Source organism: Mizuhopecten yessoensis, unplaced genomic scaffold (genome assembly GCF_002113885.1).
Source record: "Mizuhopecten yessoensis strain PY_sf001 unplaced genomic scaffold, ASM211388v2 scaffold2383, whole genome shotgun sequence".
Lineage (NCBI taxonomy): Eukaryota > Metazoa > Mollusca > Bivalvia > Pectinida > Pectinidae > Mizuhopecten > Mizuhopecten yessoensis.
The window spans coordinates 580,395-599,717 of NW_018404519.1; the positions used below are offsets into that span (position 1 = coordinate 580,395).

Sequence of the window (19,323 nt, forward strand, 5' to 3'; positions counted from 1 at the left end):
GATGCTCCACACCAAATATGGACCAAATCCTTTCATTCCTACAGAAGAAGAAGGATTTTAAAGAATAATTTGCTATATTTCCCCTATTGGGCCCCACGGCTCAGGCACCTGGGGGGCCAGATCCACGGTTTATACAAAATTGGTTCCCTTTCACCCAAGGATGCTTCAAACCAAATATTGAACAAATCCTTCCATTCCTACAGAAGGAGAAGGATTTTAAAGAATTTGCTATATTTCCCCTATTGGGCTCCGCCCCTCAGCCCCCAGGGGGGCCAGACCCACCATTTATACAAACTGTGTTCCCCTTCCCCCAAGGATGCTTCTGACCAATTATGGACCAAATACTTTCATTCCTACAGAAGTAGAAGGATTTTAAAGAAGAATTTGCTATATTTCCCCTATTTGGCCCCGCCCCTCAGGCTCCTGGGGGGCCAGACCCACCATTTATACAAAATTGGTTTTTCTTAACCCAAGGATGCTCCACACCAAATTTTGTTAAAATCCGCTCAGTGGTTCATAACTAGTAGTGTAAAGTTGACGGACGACGGACGCTGCGGTATGGCATAAGCTCACCTTGGTCCTTCGGACCAGGCGAGCTAAAAAAAACACAAAAATAAACATCGAAAAAATAGCGAGTCGGACCAAAGTACGCTACACGTTATATGTAGTTAAAATGCGTATATGTTGTTTCTTTTATACAAAATTCATATTTGATAAATGAGACACTAAAACGAAATGATTTTTCTACTGTATGTGAAACAAGCTAAGAGTAACGCCAAACTGAAAGTGTCCTGGTCACCGGGAAATGTTGTTTGGCCTGTTGTCTCGAATCCTGAACTAAACAGAGGCAAGACGACGACGCCAGTGTTCATATATTAAACAGTTAATGAACAGACAAACAACTAATATACATCTCACATTGTCTTTTATTTAATCATATGCGATAATAAACGTGTTAATTAAAAAACGTCAATGAATATGAAAATATAATTCAGCCATCACTAAACGATGTTAACACGAGTGTATTATACACGCTGGAAGGTTCTCTTAAGGTTTTCTTCTAGAGGTTTAGAATGCATATGATCACGAATGCATTACAAATCATCTCTGGAAACCTACTTATTTCTGCCACACTTCACTGCAGTACTCCCGTTTTTGCTAGGGAAACATTAAACCTGTCTTGACATACCTAGGTAAGACAGCTCACACGCGCCCTCATTCTGAAAATGTCACCATCTCGCATCAACACCTTCTGAAGTATAACCAGGGTGAACTCATATTTGTTCACTCATTTCAAGCGCCCTTGATGATGACGCGGTACATGTGGTAGGAAAGAGTTGGAGTAAAATAATCAATCACTCATGTGTGATGCTGGCAGAGAAATCTCAATAAAAAACAACTAAATTTAGCACTTGGCGAAGTCTCGTGCTAAACTTTGAAAATCTTACCCTCGAACATAGATTACTTTGTTAACATCACACAGGCGTGAAATATCCTATTGAAATTTAATTTAACACGATGACATAATGTATTACCTGTGAAACTATCTTAAATAAGTCATATTACATATCTCAATTACTTACACACATTCAACAAGCATGGAATGCATACAAACCGTAAAACATATCTATTTTTAACAACTACGGCTAACATTGTCAACCGGACAGAACATTGAACTGAATGCTGGAGTATATAATAAAATAACAGTAATAGCATATATAGAAATCCGTAAAATTGGGAACTGCTACATTTTTGTCTGTTTTTCTACAAAATACCTCCACAGGTCTAGACTTTGAATGGAATCACGTTCAGTATATTTGGAATACCCCCCGTAATTGTTCATCAAAAGTTAAGAAAAAACAAATCATTTCAGTTATCGGAGATTAGAACATATACTGTAGAAATGGAAATTTTCGCGGATAGAAATGTTCGCTTTGAAGCTCTTTATTAAACTGATTGTAGTGTGGACATTTTTGCGTTGGTATTGGTTCTGAAATCTATCTAATGTATTAATTAATTTTCGTGTGTGGATATTTTCGCGCTAATTCACTCAACGCGCGACAAACGCGACTATTTTCAACCAATTTAGGTGAGACTATTATATTATGGACAGTCATTTAAGTTAATAGTATCAACATGTATTCTGTGATAAAATCAATTGTTCACGCAAGCTGTTCAGCTGGCGAACATAATTTAGAAGGAACTACTTGAACGCACATATAGCACTACCATGTGGATTTCTCTAATTCGTTTGTTAAAATTAATTCTTCAATAAAAGTAACCCTAACATTAACACTCATATATTTGCACAGAGACTGGGGTCGTGTGATCGCCCTGTCCTAAGATCACAGAGAAGCTTGGTCTTGCAGTCCCCGGTACACTTGGCAGCAGGGGCTGACTTCATGTAGTACCTGTAATGATAAAATGCACGAGAAAAGTTTCAGAGAAAAACGTCCAATATACCGATTCTTCGAGACATGATTTAAAAATAGCAAAGGGCATGGGAAGTCATTTCAGATTTCAAAATTCCCCGGTAGTTTAAGTGTATATTTTTTCTAAACCACAGTTGACTGATGTCCTGTATTATACCAATATATTCGACATCCATCTTTCAATGTGATCAGTTTGGTGATTTAACAAATGGAAATAAACAGGTTAGTAAACAGAGAGTTAAATTTTCAAATACTTACCTATAGAATTTCTGAAAGAGGTCATCGTCAGCCTTCATTCGATATATAAGGTTGTCCCACTCCTGAGGGAAGAGGCTCGTAAGATTGAGGTCAGCCTGTAAGACAACACTAAACTTTAACGACTTGACGATCATTTTTGCATGGCAAACAAAATAAGCATACTGCTATATATAGTGGATATTATCATCTTGCTGAGACTGAAGTCCTCTACCTGGAAATATGTGTTCTTATTGACTGACGAGTCTTGTGTTAAGACAGAATGATTATTATTGCCGTGAAGTAAAATGGTCTACTTCGTGGCAATATTTAAGTAGGCATCTAGAAAAAAGTGGAAATAAAGTCTTTGTCTGGAGTAAGGTCATCACAGCGCGTTCATCTAATGACGTAATGCTAGTTATGTTCATGAATAATGCAGAAACTACGTCGTGTTGTTACGCAATACGTACAGAAAATAGGTTAGTATGAAATTTAGTCTCTTGCATTACGAAAATAATAGAAATAGTGAAGAAAGATGAACAGAATCACTGCTAATGAGGTATAATGCTCTCTCTTATATGAATTGATTCTATTCAATGTAAAAATGTACACGTACTAAATCAGGGTGTGTGACATTTTCCCCAAGAAATATCTTTTCTACATGACCAAATTGTGAGGTAGATGACATTCGCTTACAGATCTTGTGTTTATACTAATTATTCTCTTTTTCAAAAGATTTATTCATAAGTTCCTTGTATATTGTCATTGTTCTGATCATGAAACCAAGTGCTCACGAAAATAACAGGAGCCACGGTATCTATTTGGTATGTGTGCATGTTCATACTTCAAATACTCATTCGGGTTGAAACTGCCGTTTGAAAGCGTGTAAAACTCTCCGCTAAAAACCTGTTTAGATCTTTAATTGAACCATCGATATAAGTTTGTTATCAATGTAGGCGACCTTCTATTGTAACACGTGATAAACAGGGTTGGGTGGAAATTCTAGTCACACAGAGCAACTCTTATATCATACTTAGGTATTAAACGATAAACATCGTCTGAAGGTGCAAACCGGACTGCATGTCAATGGCATAGTGTAAGAGAAAGGCGAACGTAATATACATACGGGTGATTGACCTTTAACATTTGGTAATAAATACAGTTTGTCAAAAATGAATTACTCTGTATCATACAGCTGTGCCTTCCTCCTAGGAATCATCAGTGATGCTAGGGGTCAAAACGTTGGAAATCAAAACTACTTTTGAAACAGAAGGGAAAGTGCGTAAAAACAATTTAATTAATATTGTTTATAAGATGTACTGGTGAATTTCAAATTAACTTGTATAGTGTGTAAATATCATGAACTATGCCACTACTCAAAAGAGATAACTGTCGCTGGCATCGACCCAGAGCAGGCCGTACTTCAGCACAAGCCACTACTAAATGATGCATGCGTTTGTTCCTACGTGTTCGATCAATAACAAATACATTTGGATGAAATGACCTCCTCAACGTAATAGCTAGAATAGTTAATACATTTGAATCATCGGGAATTGAATTACAATGGATCATTTTAGGAATAATTTAATGATAGAAATCCGTTAGAAATACAACGAGAACGTTTTCCCATGAAAGTGTATTTCTGACAATTATATCAAAACACTAGTATTCAGACTGTTTTGTAAGTGAAAAAACGATAAACGACGACACTATTTAAACAACTAAACGAACAGTATTGATTTTCACAAACATCTTCAACAGATCACAGTTTTAATGTTCCTGGCGATTTTGAATGATGTTGATTAAAACATTTTCAATTGAATTTAAAGTCATACTTCACAAACAGGCCCTAAATTCTAGCAAGCCATTGGATGAAACCAACAGCTCCCTGATAACGGAGTGATAACGTCATTTATCACGTGATAGCGAGAACTAAATTTCAGCGTATCGGTTCCTAGCGTCCCAGCGTTTATTGCCACTAGTGGATGATAACACAGCTTATGTTTTGTACTCATCAGCTGTCTGGTCACGGTATTAATATCACTATATCGTATTTATTTCATCAGACATCTTACGCAATTAACATCATGTGATGATCCTAAAAAGATGCATACTGTAAAATCATTAATTTTCGTGGGACATTAAATTTTGTTTATTTCGTGGATAACAAAAAACAACGAAATTAAATCCCGCGAAAAAATAAATTTAGTACGATATAGATAGGGGAAATATATAGCACATTGGTTAAATAATGTATAAACAAGCTGGTTGGTCTCCATTAGTTTAGATGCATACTACTGTGCGACCGGCTTTATCATCTCTCGCATTGTTAAAATTTACTCATAGTGAAGTTGATCTGTCCACAGCACACAGGGCGTACCGTATTATGTAAAATAAACGCAACATCAGGACCAACAATATTTCTTCAAAATAACAATATTTAAATTGCTACTACGGGAAAAACAATAAGTGTCACAAATAAAATTAAATTTCTAAAATATTTGTTGCAATTAAATGATTGAAAAATGCAAATCTTCGAGTTTAAAAATACAAACACATATTTATGAGCCGATCTTTTGTTAATTGCAGAACCCGATTTTGGTTTACTACTATCACAAACAGCACTTCCTGTTACACAACTCCTCGTGTCTCCAGCTGTGTAGAGATTCAAATTTCAACAAGGGGCGATCTTCATTTCATGCTGTGTGATAATACATCTATCTTGCCCAAGAAGAAAACTCTTCAGAATGGCATTTTGTCTGGTACCATGGATAAAACACGTACACCAGCGTATTTACCAGGTTACGAATACCAGCTATATATTGTCCTTCATAGAGTAAACCAGATAGAACATACCAGATAGAGTCTACCAGATAAAGCAAACATGATAAAGCAAACTAGCATGAGCAAATAACAAAAAAGAAAACCAAAGAGAAAAAACAAACAGATCGTGTTAACCTGATAAAGTATGCAAGGTATAGCATGGATATGCAATGTATGCAGATGTAGCATACTTTACCGGCAATGATGTGTTCATCAAAGCATCATCATAGATATCCATTCACAATGTTAACGCATGCATTAATATACATGTATGTGTTTATTTCTAATGTACATGTACAAGCATTGTTGTGTGTAAGTGTGCTTCATACCGTTAATCTTGTTTTTGACTGATGTCTTATTTCGTGTGAGGCAACATGGGTCAAATGTACATCGTTTCATATGTCCTTATAACCAATGACAAACATTTAGTCAGACGGTCGGACGAAACACATCCGCTTTTATAAACGTTCATGGGATGCTAAAATGTTTATATTATAACAAGCTGACCTAAATAGACGACAGTGTTTTTAAACTACAAATATATTTTCGTAAGGCACAAGGCGTAAGTGTAATTGACCGTCTCCTCTTTTACATTCGTTTCTGACGTAGACTAACCATGTCTGCCACGTGTTAAGTCAATCTGATGCTTCACACATCTGCTTTGATCAATCATATAAGGGTCTCGCTTATATTAAACGTCGATTAAATTTGCAACTGATTTGAAAGTAGTATACGACGCAACAGTCACTAACCCGATGGGCTGTCAATCACAGAGAAGGAAACATCCACGCCGTAATTATTTACCAATCTGCAGTTTTCCTGATCACATGTTCGGTTTAAATAATGATGTAGTTTGCAGGTGGGCTTGAAACGAATTACAAGATACCACAACTTTTGATCAAGACTACATCAATATATAACAGTATTGCTAGTAGTTGATTTACTCTACCTTAGCATCATATTCCAGTTCCCAGTTTGGCTTGTCGCTCACGTTGACATCAGTGAGGTTAAGAAAATAGTTCTGAAAGTTCAGTGCGGCCTGTGAAATGTAAAACAGAACAGAAACATAATATTATCATTACTCAAAGACAAAACTGGACTGCAAAGTCGATACAAAAAATAAACAGGGACCAAGGACCCACCACAATAAATGGGAAAACAACAACAGGAACTGAGGAGACACCAAACAAGGAGAGACGAGAACAGAAACTGACGTGACACCAAACAAGGAGAGACAAGAACAGAAACTGATGAGACACAAAACAAGGAGAGACGAGAACAGACCCTGACGAGACACCAAACAAGAATGGGAAAACAACAACAGGAACTGAGGAGATACCAAACAAGGAGAGACGATTACAGAACCTGACGAGACACCGAACAAGGAGAGACAAGAACAGAACCTGACGAGACACCAAACAAGAAGAGACAAGAACAGAAACTGACGATACCCCGAAACAATGAAACGAGAACAGAATCTGACGAGACCCCAAACAAGGAGAGACGATTACAGAACCTGACGAGACACCAAACAAAGAGAGACGAGAACAGAAACTGACGAGACACCAAACAAGGAGAGACGATTACAGAAACTGACGAGACACCAAACAAGGAGAGACAAGAACAGAAACTGACGAGACACCAAACAAGGAGAGACGAGAACAGAAACTGACGAGACACCAAACAAGGAGAGACGAGAACAGAAACTGACGAGACACCAAACAAGGAGAGACGAGAACAGAAACTGACGAGACACCAAACAAGGAGAGACGAGAACAGAAACTGACGAGACACCAAACAAGGAGAGACGAGAACAGAAACTGACGAGACACCAAACAAGGAGAGACGAGAACAGAAACTGACGAGACACCAAACAAGGAGAGACGAGAACAGAAACTGACGAGACACCAAACAAGGAGAGACGAGAACAGAAACTGACGAGACACCAAACAAGGAGAGACGAGAACAGAAACTGACGAGACACCAAACAAGGAGAGACGAGAACAGAAACTGACGAGACACCAAACAAGGAGAGACGAGAACAGAAACTGACGAGACACCAAACAAGGAGAGACGAGAACAGAAACTGACGAGACACCAAACAAGGAGAGACGAGAACAGAAACTGACGAGACACCAAACAAGGAGAGACGAGAACAGAAACTGACGAGACACCAAACAAGGAGAGACGAGAACAGAAACTGACGAGACACCAAACAAGGAGAGACGAGAACAGAAACTGACGAGACACCAAACAAGGAGAGACGAGAACAGAAACTGACGAGACACCAAACAAGGAGAGACGAGAACAGAAACTGACGAGACACCAAACAAGGAGAGACGAGAACAGAAACTGACGAGACACCAAACAAGGAGAGACGAGAACAGAAACTGACGAGACACCAAACAAGGAGAGACGAGAACAGAAACTGACGAGACACCAAACAAGGAGAGACGAGAACAGAAACTGACGAGACACCAAACAAGGAGAGACGAGAACAGAAACTGACGAGACACCAAACAAGGAGAGACGAGAACAGAAACTGACGAGACACCAAACAAGGAGAGACGAGAACAGAAACTGACGAGACACCAAACAAGGAGAGACGAGAACAGAAACTGACGAGACACCAAACAAGGAGAGACGAGAACAGAAACTGACGAGACACCAAACAAGGAGAGACGAGAACAGAAACTGACGAGACACCAAACAAGGAGAGACGAGAACAGAAACTGACGAGACACCAAACAAGGAGAGACGAGAACAGAAACTGACGAGACACCAAACAAGGAGAGACGAGAACAGAAACTGACGAGACACCAAACAAGGAGAGACGAGAACAGAAACTGACGAGACACCAAACAAGGAGAGACGAGAACAGAAACTGACGAGACACCAAACAAGGAGAGACGAGAACAGAAACTGACGAGACACCAAACAAGGAGAGACGAGAACAGAAACTGACGAGACACCAAACAAGGAGAGACGAGAACAGAAACTGACGAGACACCAAACAAGGAGAGACGAGAACAGAAACTGACGAGACACCAAACAAGGAGAGACGAGAACAGAAACTGACGAGACACCAAACAAGGAGAGACGAGAACAGAAACTGACGAGACACCAAACAAGGAGAGACGAGAACAGAAACTGACGAGACACCAAACAAGGAGAGACGAGAACAGAAACTGACGAGACACCAAACAAGGAGAGACGAGAACAGAAACTGACGAGACACCAAACAAGGAGAGACGAGAACAGAAACTGACGAGACACCAAACAAGGAGAGACGAGAACAGAAACTGACGAGACACCAAACAAGGAGAGACGAGAACAGAAACTGACGAGACACCAAACAAGGAGAGACGAGAACAGAAACTGACGAGACACCAAACAAGGAGAGACGAGAACAGAAACTGACGAGACACCAAACAAGGAGAGACGAGAACAGAAACTGACGAGACACCAAACAAGGAGAGACGAGAACAGAAACTGACGAGACACCAAACAAGGAGAGACGAGAACAGAAACTGACGAGACACCAAACAAGGAGAGACGAGAACAGAAACTGACGAGACACCAAACAAGGAGAGACGAGAACAGAAACTGACGAGACACCAAACAAGGAGAGACGAGAACAGAAACTGACGAGACACCAAACAAGGAGAGACGAGAACAGAAACTGACGAGACACCAAACAAGGAGAGACGAGAACAGAAACTGACGAGACACCAAACAAGGAGAGACGAGAACAGAAACTGACGAGACACCAAACAAGGAGAGACGAGAACAGAAACTGACGAGACACCAAACAAGGAGAGACGAGAACAGAAACTGACGAGACACCAAACAAGGAGAGACGAGAACAGAAACTGACGAGACACCAAACAAGGAGAGACGAGAACAGAAACTGACGAGACACCAAACAAGGAGAGACGAGAACAGAAACTGACGAGACACCAAACAAGGAGAGACGAGAACAGAAACTGACGATACACCAAACAAGGAGACAAGAACAGAAACTGATGAGACACCAAACAAGGAGAGACGAGAACAGAAACTGACGAGACACCAAACAAGGAGAGACGAGAACAGAACCTGACGAGACACCAAACAAGGAGAGACGAGAACAGAACCTGACGAGACACCAACACAAAAGGTAAAACTGCAACAAAGGAAAATTAAATCAAAGCCAAATCGTAAAGTGAAAGACTGATAGCCTTACCCATGAACTGCCGTTGTAAAATCCATCTAGCTCATATATCCTGAATCCTGGATTTAGGTTGGCGAACGTCGTCACGCTGCCCGGGATATACACGACGCTGATTGGTCGAGTGAAATTGACGTTGTCGTACATAACTTCGTAGAAGTCGGAATGACTATGTCCAAAGAACTGTCCAGCTATAGTGCTCTCGTACCTGTAGTACCGAGGGTTGGAACACTCATACACGGGGTATAATAGCATAGACATACACTTTATAGTCGTTATAGACTTTACCATTGTAAAAATATATACAATTAAATTCAACACATTTATTAAACATGCGATGCTTAAACAGGTTCATTTACAACAATGATGTGTATATCAAGTGATAGAAATAACAAACGAAATAATTTTCAATATTTTCATGAAACATGACAGTGGATGCTACAGGATAAATTATTTTTAATTGTCTACAATAACGATTTCCAGAATTAAGTTAAAAAGGTTTTTTAAATTCAATTTTAATGGCAGATATTAAAACGTCACTAACAGCAATGCTAGCGTTTTTATTTTGCATCTTTTAAAATTTCTTTTAATCATATTCCTAGTATAATATAATCATTTTAAATGTGGATAGTAGCCTAAGAAAGTGGATAGGCTTGATAATAAAATATGTTATATTGAGTGCTTAAAATAAGCACAAATACCTGTACATGTGTTTAATGTCAGAAAACGAATGAAAATATGGCAAAGTGGATATCGTACCTGTTGACAATTTTGAAGTAGTTCCAGCTCCACGCCTTCAAACAGTCACTAGATCCAGGAAATATATGCCCAATAATATGAACCTACAATGCACAAAATCATGGCTTCCGAATATATAAGAAAGATGTTAAAGAGTTCATATGAACGACATCTGATATAATATGTATGATGTTTCTTAACATTACTGACGACTGTCGTTGTCAAGTACTTGCTTGTGGTTTAACATTTTCATGGTCAGAAGGAGGCATTTTTATCCAAAGGTTAATGATACACTGTTTGATATTTCGTTTGATTTCCTTTTCGATCAACATTATTCACAACAAAAAGTAATGTGCAAGTGCCATGGTGACGCCATACACGAAAAAAGGGAAACAAGAGGGAAAGATGCAGAGGTAAGAGTGAAATATCCTCTACACAACAGACGGTGAAACCTTAACAGCATATGACATTTTTGTTTAGCTATCGACGGAGACAAGGTAAGCAAAGATTACCATGCCATCGTGTGTATTGAATAGCGGAACAAGTCCTGTTCAGCTTTTCATCCTGTGGATGTAAGGCTAGATATCGGCGTGAAGGAGTTATGTCACATTCAACTTCAATAAATTTTATTGTCAAAGGACAAATGGATTGGGCAGCAGACATAGCCTATTTAAGCCCTTTCCAAACATAGTAACAGACAGTGGTACAAGCATAGACATAGAACACATACAAACACATATAAACAAGTTGGTATTATCAAATTAATAATCAAATTAGGGGAAACAACTACTAATACTCATTTTTATTATAATTGAATCTAATGGTTTGAATTCTAACCTTTTATTTTGATATTGAAAAGACATATAAAATATATATACCGGTATATACATATTATGAAGAGAAAAGAAAAATAGTTTGTTGATGGAGCTGCATGTATAAACATTTGATGGGATTAAATTACCGCACCCAACAGATACAGGCCAAAAAGTCCATTACAGCTGTAATCGATACAGTATTTACTTTGAATCAATATATATAAATAAATAAAACAAAACACGAAGACTAGTATAATCGGCTAGCGCTTTCGCCCATCTTGGGGCTCTTCAGGCGATTTGATTACATAATCAATAATGCTATACATATCATATAACACATTCATAAATCGCCTGAAGAGCCCCAAGATGGGCGAAAGCGCTCGCCGATTATACTAGTCTTCGTGTTTTGTTTTATTAATATTTTTACCGTCACATGGACATTTAAAACTATTTTTCGCTATATATATATAAACTTATTTAACTAACAATATTTCATCAGGGTAAATAAAATTGTACTTCGGGCATACACATCAACCATCATCGTAAAATAGTAATGACTAAATATATATGAATAAGACATAATATTTAAATATAACAATGGATCATAAAAAAAGAAAGCTTTACTTCGAAAAAGTGTTATCTTTGGACATTAAAACGCATCTGTTGTAGGCTAGCGATAACACGACTGTAGTAAACAATATAAACATTATCTCAATGCTCGTCTATACATAATGAGCAACACATACATATATCGATTGCGTAATACGGACCCCTCTTGCTAAAATTCCCTACATTCTTCCCATCAAAGTACAATTTCCCCAACCCATGTTTATCTTCACTGTTTTTTTTAACATTATATAGTTTTAGTCTCTCGCGAACTCTTCACAAAAACGTTTCTAAATAACGGAGGAAATCGAGCAACAAGGTTGTTCAACAGAAGTTACGTCTTTCGCCGGCAGCAGGCCTACAGTCTGACGTCCATGTTAGATGTTGCCAAGGAGAGTTCAAAGATTTGTTTTTTTTCTATCTATTGGAGATTGGCCAAGCGTACAGTGGACTCTTCCTTCCAAAGCGTGTGGCGAAATCTTGTTGAGACTAATTTAAACTTCTAGTGGCAGAGTCTTGCAGTTAAATGCATCACTGCAGCCAGGATATGCCATTTCATAACCGGGTTCCCTTGTAACACTAGAACGGCTAACACTGAGTCATAAAGCCGGGCAGATGCACATGCAGTACGTTAGAGTGTATACACTAGAGATTGGAGTGCACGGGAGTTGCACGAGAGATATATTACACGCACGATGGCTGCAGCAGATTGCCTGTTAACGATTAAATAGACAAAAAATACACTTAACGTTCAAAGGGGTTTCGGTTACCTCTCACTCACATTGTTCCATGTGATGAGCAATTTGATTTTTAAATGACATTCAAGTCATTAATAGTAGAAGTAAGGAGAGAGGCTGACCGTTAAATCATCCTAATGTATATAGTATTTCAATCGTCATGTAAAGAAGACTATCTAACTGCGCAAACAGACATGTCATATATGTCAAAATGTAGGTAGCTATGTGTCATAAAGTAGAATCATACTTTTGCGCTCAAACGCCACCACAATATATTAAATATGATGAAGCAAATACAGGGAACACATAAGTTGCCTATAATTGTTGTTAATTCCGCATTGGAGTCCACAGTTTTAAATATACCCATCCGCCTATAACGACAGTAACAAGGCTGTAACACATAAATTACAACTTGAAGAAATTCCTTCATGCTTTGTTGATTTGCTCTTCCCACATTCCACATTCCCATTTTGTTTGTTTCCTTGTAGCTATCATGAACATTTTAGAAATGTTCTCATGAATACGTTATGGGAATACCGGCTGATAACTGTTCGGTTGATGTTGACGGGAAATGAAGTACAACCCATTTATATTAACAGTTTGTAATGGAATCATATCGTTTCTCCTAGGTGGAACCTTTGCCCTTCGACTCTTTTGTTCAATAAAAGATATCATTCGATACAGACATTCTTCTCGTGTTTGAAAGATTCTCCACGATGTTTAGATATGTGTGGAGATAGTTTACGGTCAAAACATCTTAAATTCACCAATCGTTCTAATATACACGCATGCCTTACAACCTCCCGTATCTATGACAAGTACAGGAACTAATATAATAGAAACATGGGTTTAAATTCATTTATAGCCGTACTTACTGTTTGTCTCAATATCTTTGCATCCATTCATAGCCGTAATAACAGTTTCCCCTAAATATCGCGACACCCGGGCCCATTAATAGCTGTAATAACAGTTTCCCTCAATATCTCAATACCCATTATCAGTCATGCTTACAGTTTCCCTCAATATCTCAACACCTACTTTAACCGTATTCACATTCCACCACTTTATCCATCAAGTTCACACATAAATCTCTCATTAATAAACTGCTTAACCTCCATGCTTTTCTTTGCTTTACTCCAAATTATATATTAGCAGGTAGAACTTTTATACTCGCGCATGTTGCTTGCAAGATCGAAAATGGATGGTAAAGGAGAAAAAGGGAAGAAAAAAAAAAGATGTTTCCACAATCTTTGAATAAAGACGTTTCATATGAAAAGTGGATTCCCAAAACTTAATCAGATCAAGAGCAGCAAATATTACAGTACAATTTCTACCAGGTATAAATGTACTCCTATTTTTTACGGAAGCAAATTACTTTACAGATAATTTGCCAGATGTGATCAAATACAAGTTATAATGGAGTAATGATTCATTAGCATGGACACTCTCGACGACGAAGTGTTTAGATTACTGAGAAACTTGCATTCACGGCAGAGATAACGAAATCATCGGATTTTATCTAAGACATATATAAAACTTGCAATTTCAATCATTGATCTGATATCATAGTCATATACAACTGTGTTTACCCAACAAAATAAATGTGTAACGTGTGTGTTTATATTTCACAAAAACACTGTTTCGGAGCCAACTATACAAACACATAACCGTAATGGTGAATGTTCGTGCTGAAACAGCTCTGGAAATACAACGATCTCTGACGTTTTCTATGTGAAAAAATCCATAAATTATTCTACACTTTATTTACGGGACGACGGATGTGCCAGTGACTTTTTCTATTTGTCAACTCGATGAATTTGCTTTTAATACAATATGTAAATACATTAAGAAAATTGTAACACTTTGCATCTATCAATCATGATGCTTTTTATTGCATGCTTCTAAAATGTTATTACCCTGAGAATAAGCCATGGAACATTTGCCTGTATGTGGTATACGTGCCGACACTAGAAGGAACATTCGCCTCCAATATGAACCACTTATAAAGCTATCAAAACATATTACACTGTCTAATTGCACGCGAGTAATGCGTTCAGAACATCTCGCCCCGATTACAGTTCCTTCCTTCGAAGGTGACCGAATCGGCCGAGGAGTTCCGAGTGGCGAGTAATGATCCCCCTTCCTGCCAGTCCAGGCTGCCGAGTGGTTCCCCTCCAGCTGTTGGCTGGTATACAGGGTCAAGATATCGAATACTTCGCCATTAACTCAGCTACCGATTTTATGCAGGACACAAAGCCATATTAAGACGAGGGGCACTTAATGGTATGCAACATTTGGAACAATAGTGAAATACACTATTGCTGTATTATACTTGACACTATTCAACTGTCCTTGTTCTGTTGTTTATGTTTGTTCGTTTGCAAATTATGCCGGTAATTTGTTTCTCGTGAGGTAACAAAATATAGGATTTACCTGTCAGTAGTTTGATTTCTTCATTTATCTGTTATTACCTCCATGTTTGTAGATTTAACTTTATTAAAGTGACAGAGATATCTTCAGGGCGCGTGATATATGTGTCAAGGAACACAGGGATGTCAAGGATACCTCGGGACACAATTACACAATATTTAGTAATGTTGTATAAATCATACTTCAACCAGCTCCATTTCACTGTATTTATATTTAACTGTTTTCTATTTATATACGGGATTTTACCTTCTCACTGCTGGTTTCTGCTTTTTGTAGTTCAGTAATAAGCCATTGTAACTGTCCGTTGGGGTCAGTAGTGTTGATCAGTAACCACCTACAAAAATGTATCATTGGAAATTACATTACATTAGAACGTCGAAATATGGACTCTCCGACATGACAATTTTACTTTCCACAAATAAATGCTAATTATCCCCAAATCAATGTTAATTATCCTTAAATCAATGTTAATTATCCCTAAATCAATGCTAATTATCCCCAAATCAATGTTATTATCCCCAAAACAATGTTAAGTATCCCCAAATCAATGTTAATTATCCCGTGTCAGGGTTGTAGGATATCTTTTTTCATATGCCTGTTTGTGATACCGATATATTTCATAAAGAACACCCATTTGGATTTTGTCTGTATTGCTTGAAGTATTGTATAAAACGATTTTGATTTTTTAATATCACGTGATGGCTTGCTATCAAAATAATGACGCCAAGTAATTGCAAAATACATAAGCGATATCACAGAAGAGATGAATGAAAACAATCATGATACACCCCATTCAATTCAACATACATACATACAAGCTGTGTTAACATTTGAAGCCATAGTCTCTTTTGTGACTCGGGAGCCTCTACCATGACACCAACTTATTGAACCTGATTGAGCCCCTTAATCTCACATTGCTACATACTGCTATTATTTAATTCTCTATGAACATTGTAGTAACTGTGATGTCAAATTGGACACTCGTTGGTTGAGGTTGTTTTATAAGATTGAAGAGGACATGCCAAACGGATTTTATCAAAAGACAGCAGCAGGAAAAAACTGGAACAAATTGAGACATTGCTCAGCCTAAAAGGCGATTCTCCCTTTACGCGATCTTCATGACCTAACGACATTCACATTACCCGGCCTAGACGACTTGACTATTCTGCCTTAACTCGGTCTACATGACCTAACGACAGTCTCATTGCCCGGCCTAGACGACTTTACTATTCTCCCTTAACTCGGTCTACATGACCTAACGATATTCACATTACCCGGCCTAGACGACTTTACTATTCTCCATTTACGCAGTCTTCATGACTTAACGACAGTCACATTACCCGGCCAAGACGACATTTCTATTCTCCCTTAACTCAGTCTACATGACCTAACGTCATTCACATTACCCGGCCTAGACGACTTTACTATTCTCCCCTAACTCGGTCTACATGACCTAACGACAGTCACACTACCCGGCCTAGACGACATTTCTATTCTCCCCTTACTCGGTCTACATGACCTAACGACAGTCACATTCCCCGGCCTAGACGACTTGACTATTCTCCCTTTACGCGGGCTTCATGACCTTACGACATTCACATTACCCGGCCTAGACGACTTGACTATTCTACCTTAAACTCGGTCTACATGACCTAACGACAGTCACACTACCCGGCCTAGACGACATTTCTATTCTCCCCTTACTCGGTCTACATGACCTAACGACAGTCACACTACCCGGCCTAGACGACATTTCTATTCTCCCCTTACTCGGTCTACATGACCTAACGACAGTCACACTACCCGGCCTAGACGACATTTCTATTCTCCCCTTACTCGGTCTACATGACCTAACGACAGTCACACTACCCGGCCTAGACGACATTTCTATTCTCCCTTAACTCAGTCTACATGACCTAACGACATTCACATTACCCGGCCTAGACGACTTGACTATTCTACCTTAAACTCGGTCTACATGACCTAACGACAGTCACACTACCCGGCCTAGACGACATTTCTATTCTCCCCTTACTCGGTCTACATGACCTAACGACAGTCACACTACCCGGCCTAGACGACATTTCTATTCTCCCTTAACTCAGTCTTCATGACCTAACGACATTCACATTACCCGGCCTAGACGACTTGACTATTCTGCCTTAACTCGGTCTACATGACCTAACGACAGTCACATTACCAGGCCTAGACGACTTGACTATTCTCCCTTAAACTCGGTCTACATGACCTAACGACAGTCACATTACCAGGCCTAGACGACTTGACTATTCTCCCTTAAACTCGGCCTACATGACCTAACGACAGTCACATTACCCGGCCTAGACGACTTTACTATTCTCCATTAACTCGGTCTACATGACCTAACGACAGTCACACTACCCGGCCTAGACGACATTTCTATTCTCCCCTTACTCGGTCTACATGACCTAACGACAGTCACACTACCCGGCCTAGACGACATTTCTATTCTCCCTTAACTCAGTCTACATGACCTAACGACATTCACATTACCCGGCCTAGACGACTTGACTATTCTACCTTAAACTCGGTCTACATGACCTAACGACAGTCACATTACCCGGCCTAGCCGACTTGACTATTCTCCCTTAACTCGGTCTACATGACCTTACGACATTCACATTACCCGGCCTAGACGACTTTACTATTCTCCCCTAACTCGGTCTTCATGACCTAACGACAGTCACATTACCCGGCCTAGCCGACTTGACTATTCTCCCTTAACTCGGTCTACATGACCTTACGACATTCACATTACCCGGCCTAGACGTCTTTACTATTCTCCATTTACGCAGTCTTCATGACTTAACGACAGTCACATTACCCGGCCTAGACGACTTGACTATTCTCCCTTAACTCGGTCTACATGACCTAACGACAGTCTCACTGCCCGGCCTAAACGACTTTACGATTCTCCCTTTATGCGGTCTGCAAAGTATTAAAACATTCTCTTTGCCCCGACTAGACGACTTTACAGTTATCCCTTTACATTTCTATGTGGTCCACATGACATTTCGACAGTCTCATTGCCCGGCCTAGAGAACTTTAGGATTTTTACCTTTATGCGGTCTACATGACATAACGGCAGTCTCATTGTCTGCTTTAGATGACTTCAAGACTTTCTCACTACTGAGCCTCTATAACAGTGCGCTATTTGCATTACCCTGCTTACATGACATAACGGCTTTCTCAATACTAGCCAAGCGCCATTTCAAATTTACCATTATCCGGACAAGGTCATTGAAAGGCATTAATTACCTGGCCTAGATGCCATTACTATGTTCTCGTATGCGGTGTCCAGATGACCAGATTGCGATCTCAAGACAAAAAAAATCAATTTACACCATTTGATATTTCAGCATCAGTTGTTTCTCATGTCAGACTCCTTTGCGATACTAACTTTAAAGTCCCACTTACCGCCCGTTCCCAATGATAATTATATATGGCAGTAATAAGAGACTGTCTAAAGCAGTTTGCTGCTAATGCATCATTCCATGTGACGACCTTGGAATACTCGACCAATTCCCTACCACGCCAAACAAGGCGTCACTGTTTTTATATGTACCGATGACGTTATACTCGTTTTTATCACGTTTTCATAGATCCCAAATGTAGGAGTCGTTTTCAAATGTCATCGTCACAGACATACTATCAATTATGTACATAATTCACCTCACGGCCTCTGCAAATGCAACGACATTGTTATCATGGATTAATTCTTTATATCTCAAGACAATTTGAATCAATATGCGTTTCCAATTCAGCAGAGTGATGCCTATTTGCGGAACTGTCCAAATAACAACATTAAGAAAGTAATATCTGTCGCTATTGTATAACGCAACGTTAGCGTAATATTCCTGTTTATTTTAAACACCGACACATTACACTTAACAAACTAAGACAAATTGTGTTTTTTTTCCTAAATAGTTTCTATAACAATGATATATTGTGTCCAGAATTACGTGGATGTAAACTATGTCTTAATGAGTTGTTATGGAGGTAAACACTGTCTGAGGTATTGTGGAGATAAGAGGTCTTTCTCGAGTGTTTTGGATGTGAATACTATCTTCCCAGGATTTTTGGAGGTTTAGTACGATCTTTCGTTGCCTTGAGGTACGAAATCTCCTTCGAGGGTAGAGGTTTCTCTTTTCTGCCATAACATTCTTGACTGTCAAACCCAATGCTGCATCAAACGAGGGTTAGACTGTCAATTATCTCCTTCAAGCATTGAGCTTCATTTATCTACCCCCAAGATAGGG

The 19,323-nt window shown here is 39.0% G+C and overlaps 1 protein-coding gene across 1 annotated transcript in view; it reads right to left on the reverse strand.

Annotated features, from left to right (window-relative positions):
• Positions 1-909: 909 nt before the first annotated feature.
• The window catches only part of LOC110445858 (sphingomyelin phosphodiesterase-like), a 42,790-nt gene continuing 24,376 nt past the window's right edge, over positions 910-19,323 (reverse strand). Inside the window, exons 8-13 of the mRNA XM_021490685.1 lie at positions 15,272-15,359; positions 10,459-10,541; positions 9,715-9,907; positions 6,439-6,528; positions 2,691-2,785; positions 910-2,411 (exon numbers count right to left, since the gene is read on the reverse strand). Coding sequence (XP_021346360.1) covers positions 2,297-2,411; positions 2,691-2,785; positions 6,439-6,528; positions 9,715-9,907; positions 10,459-10,541; positions 15,272-15,359 — 664 coding nt within the window. The 3' untranslated portion in view covers positions 910-2,296. The remainder of the gene's footprint in view (positions 2,412-2,690; positions 2,786-6,438; positions 6,529-9,714; positions 9,908-10,458; positions 10,542-15,271; positions 15,360-19,323) is intronic.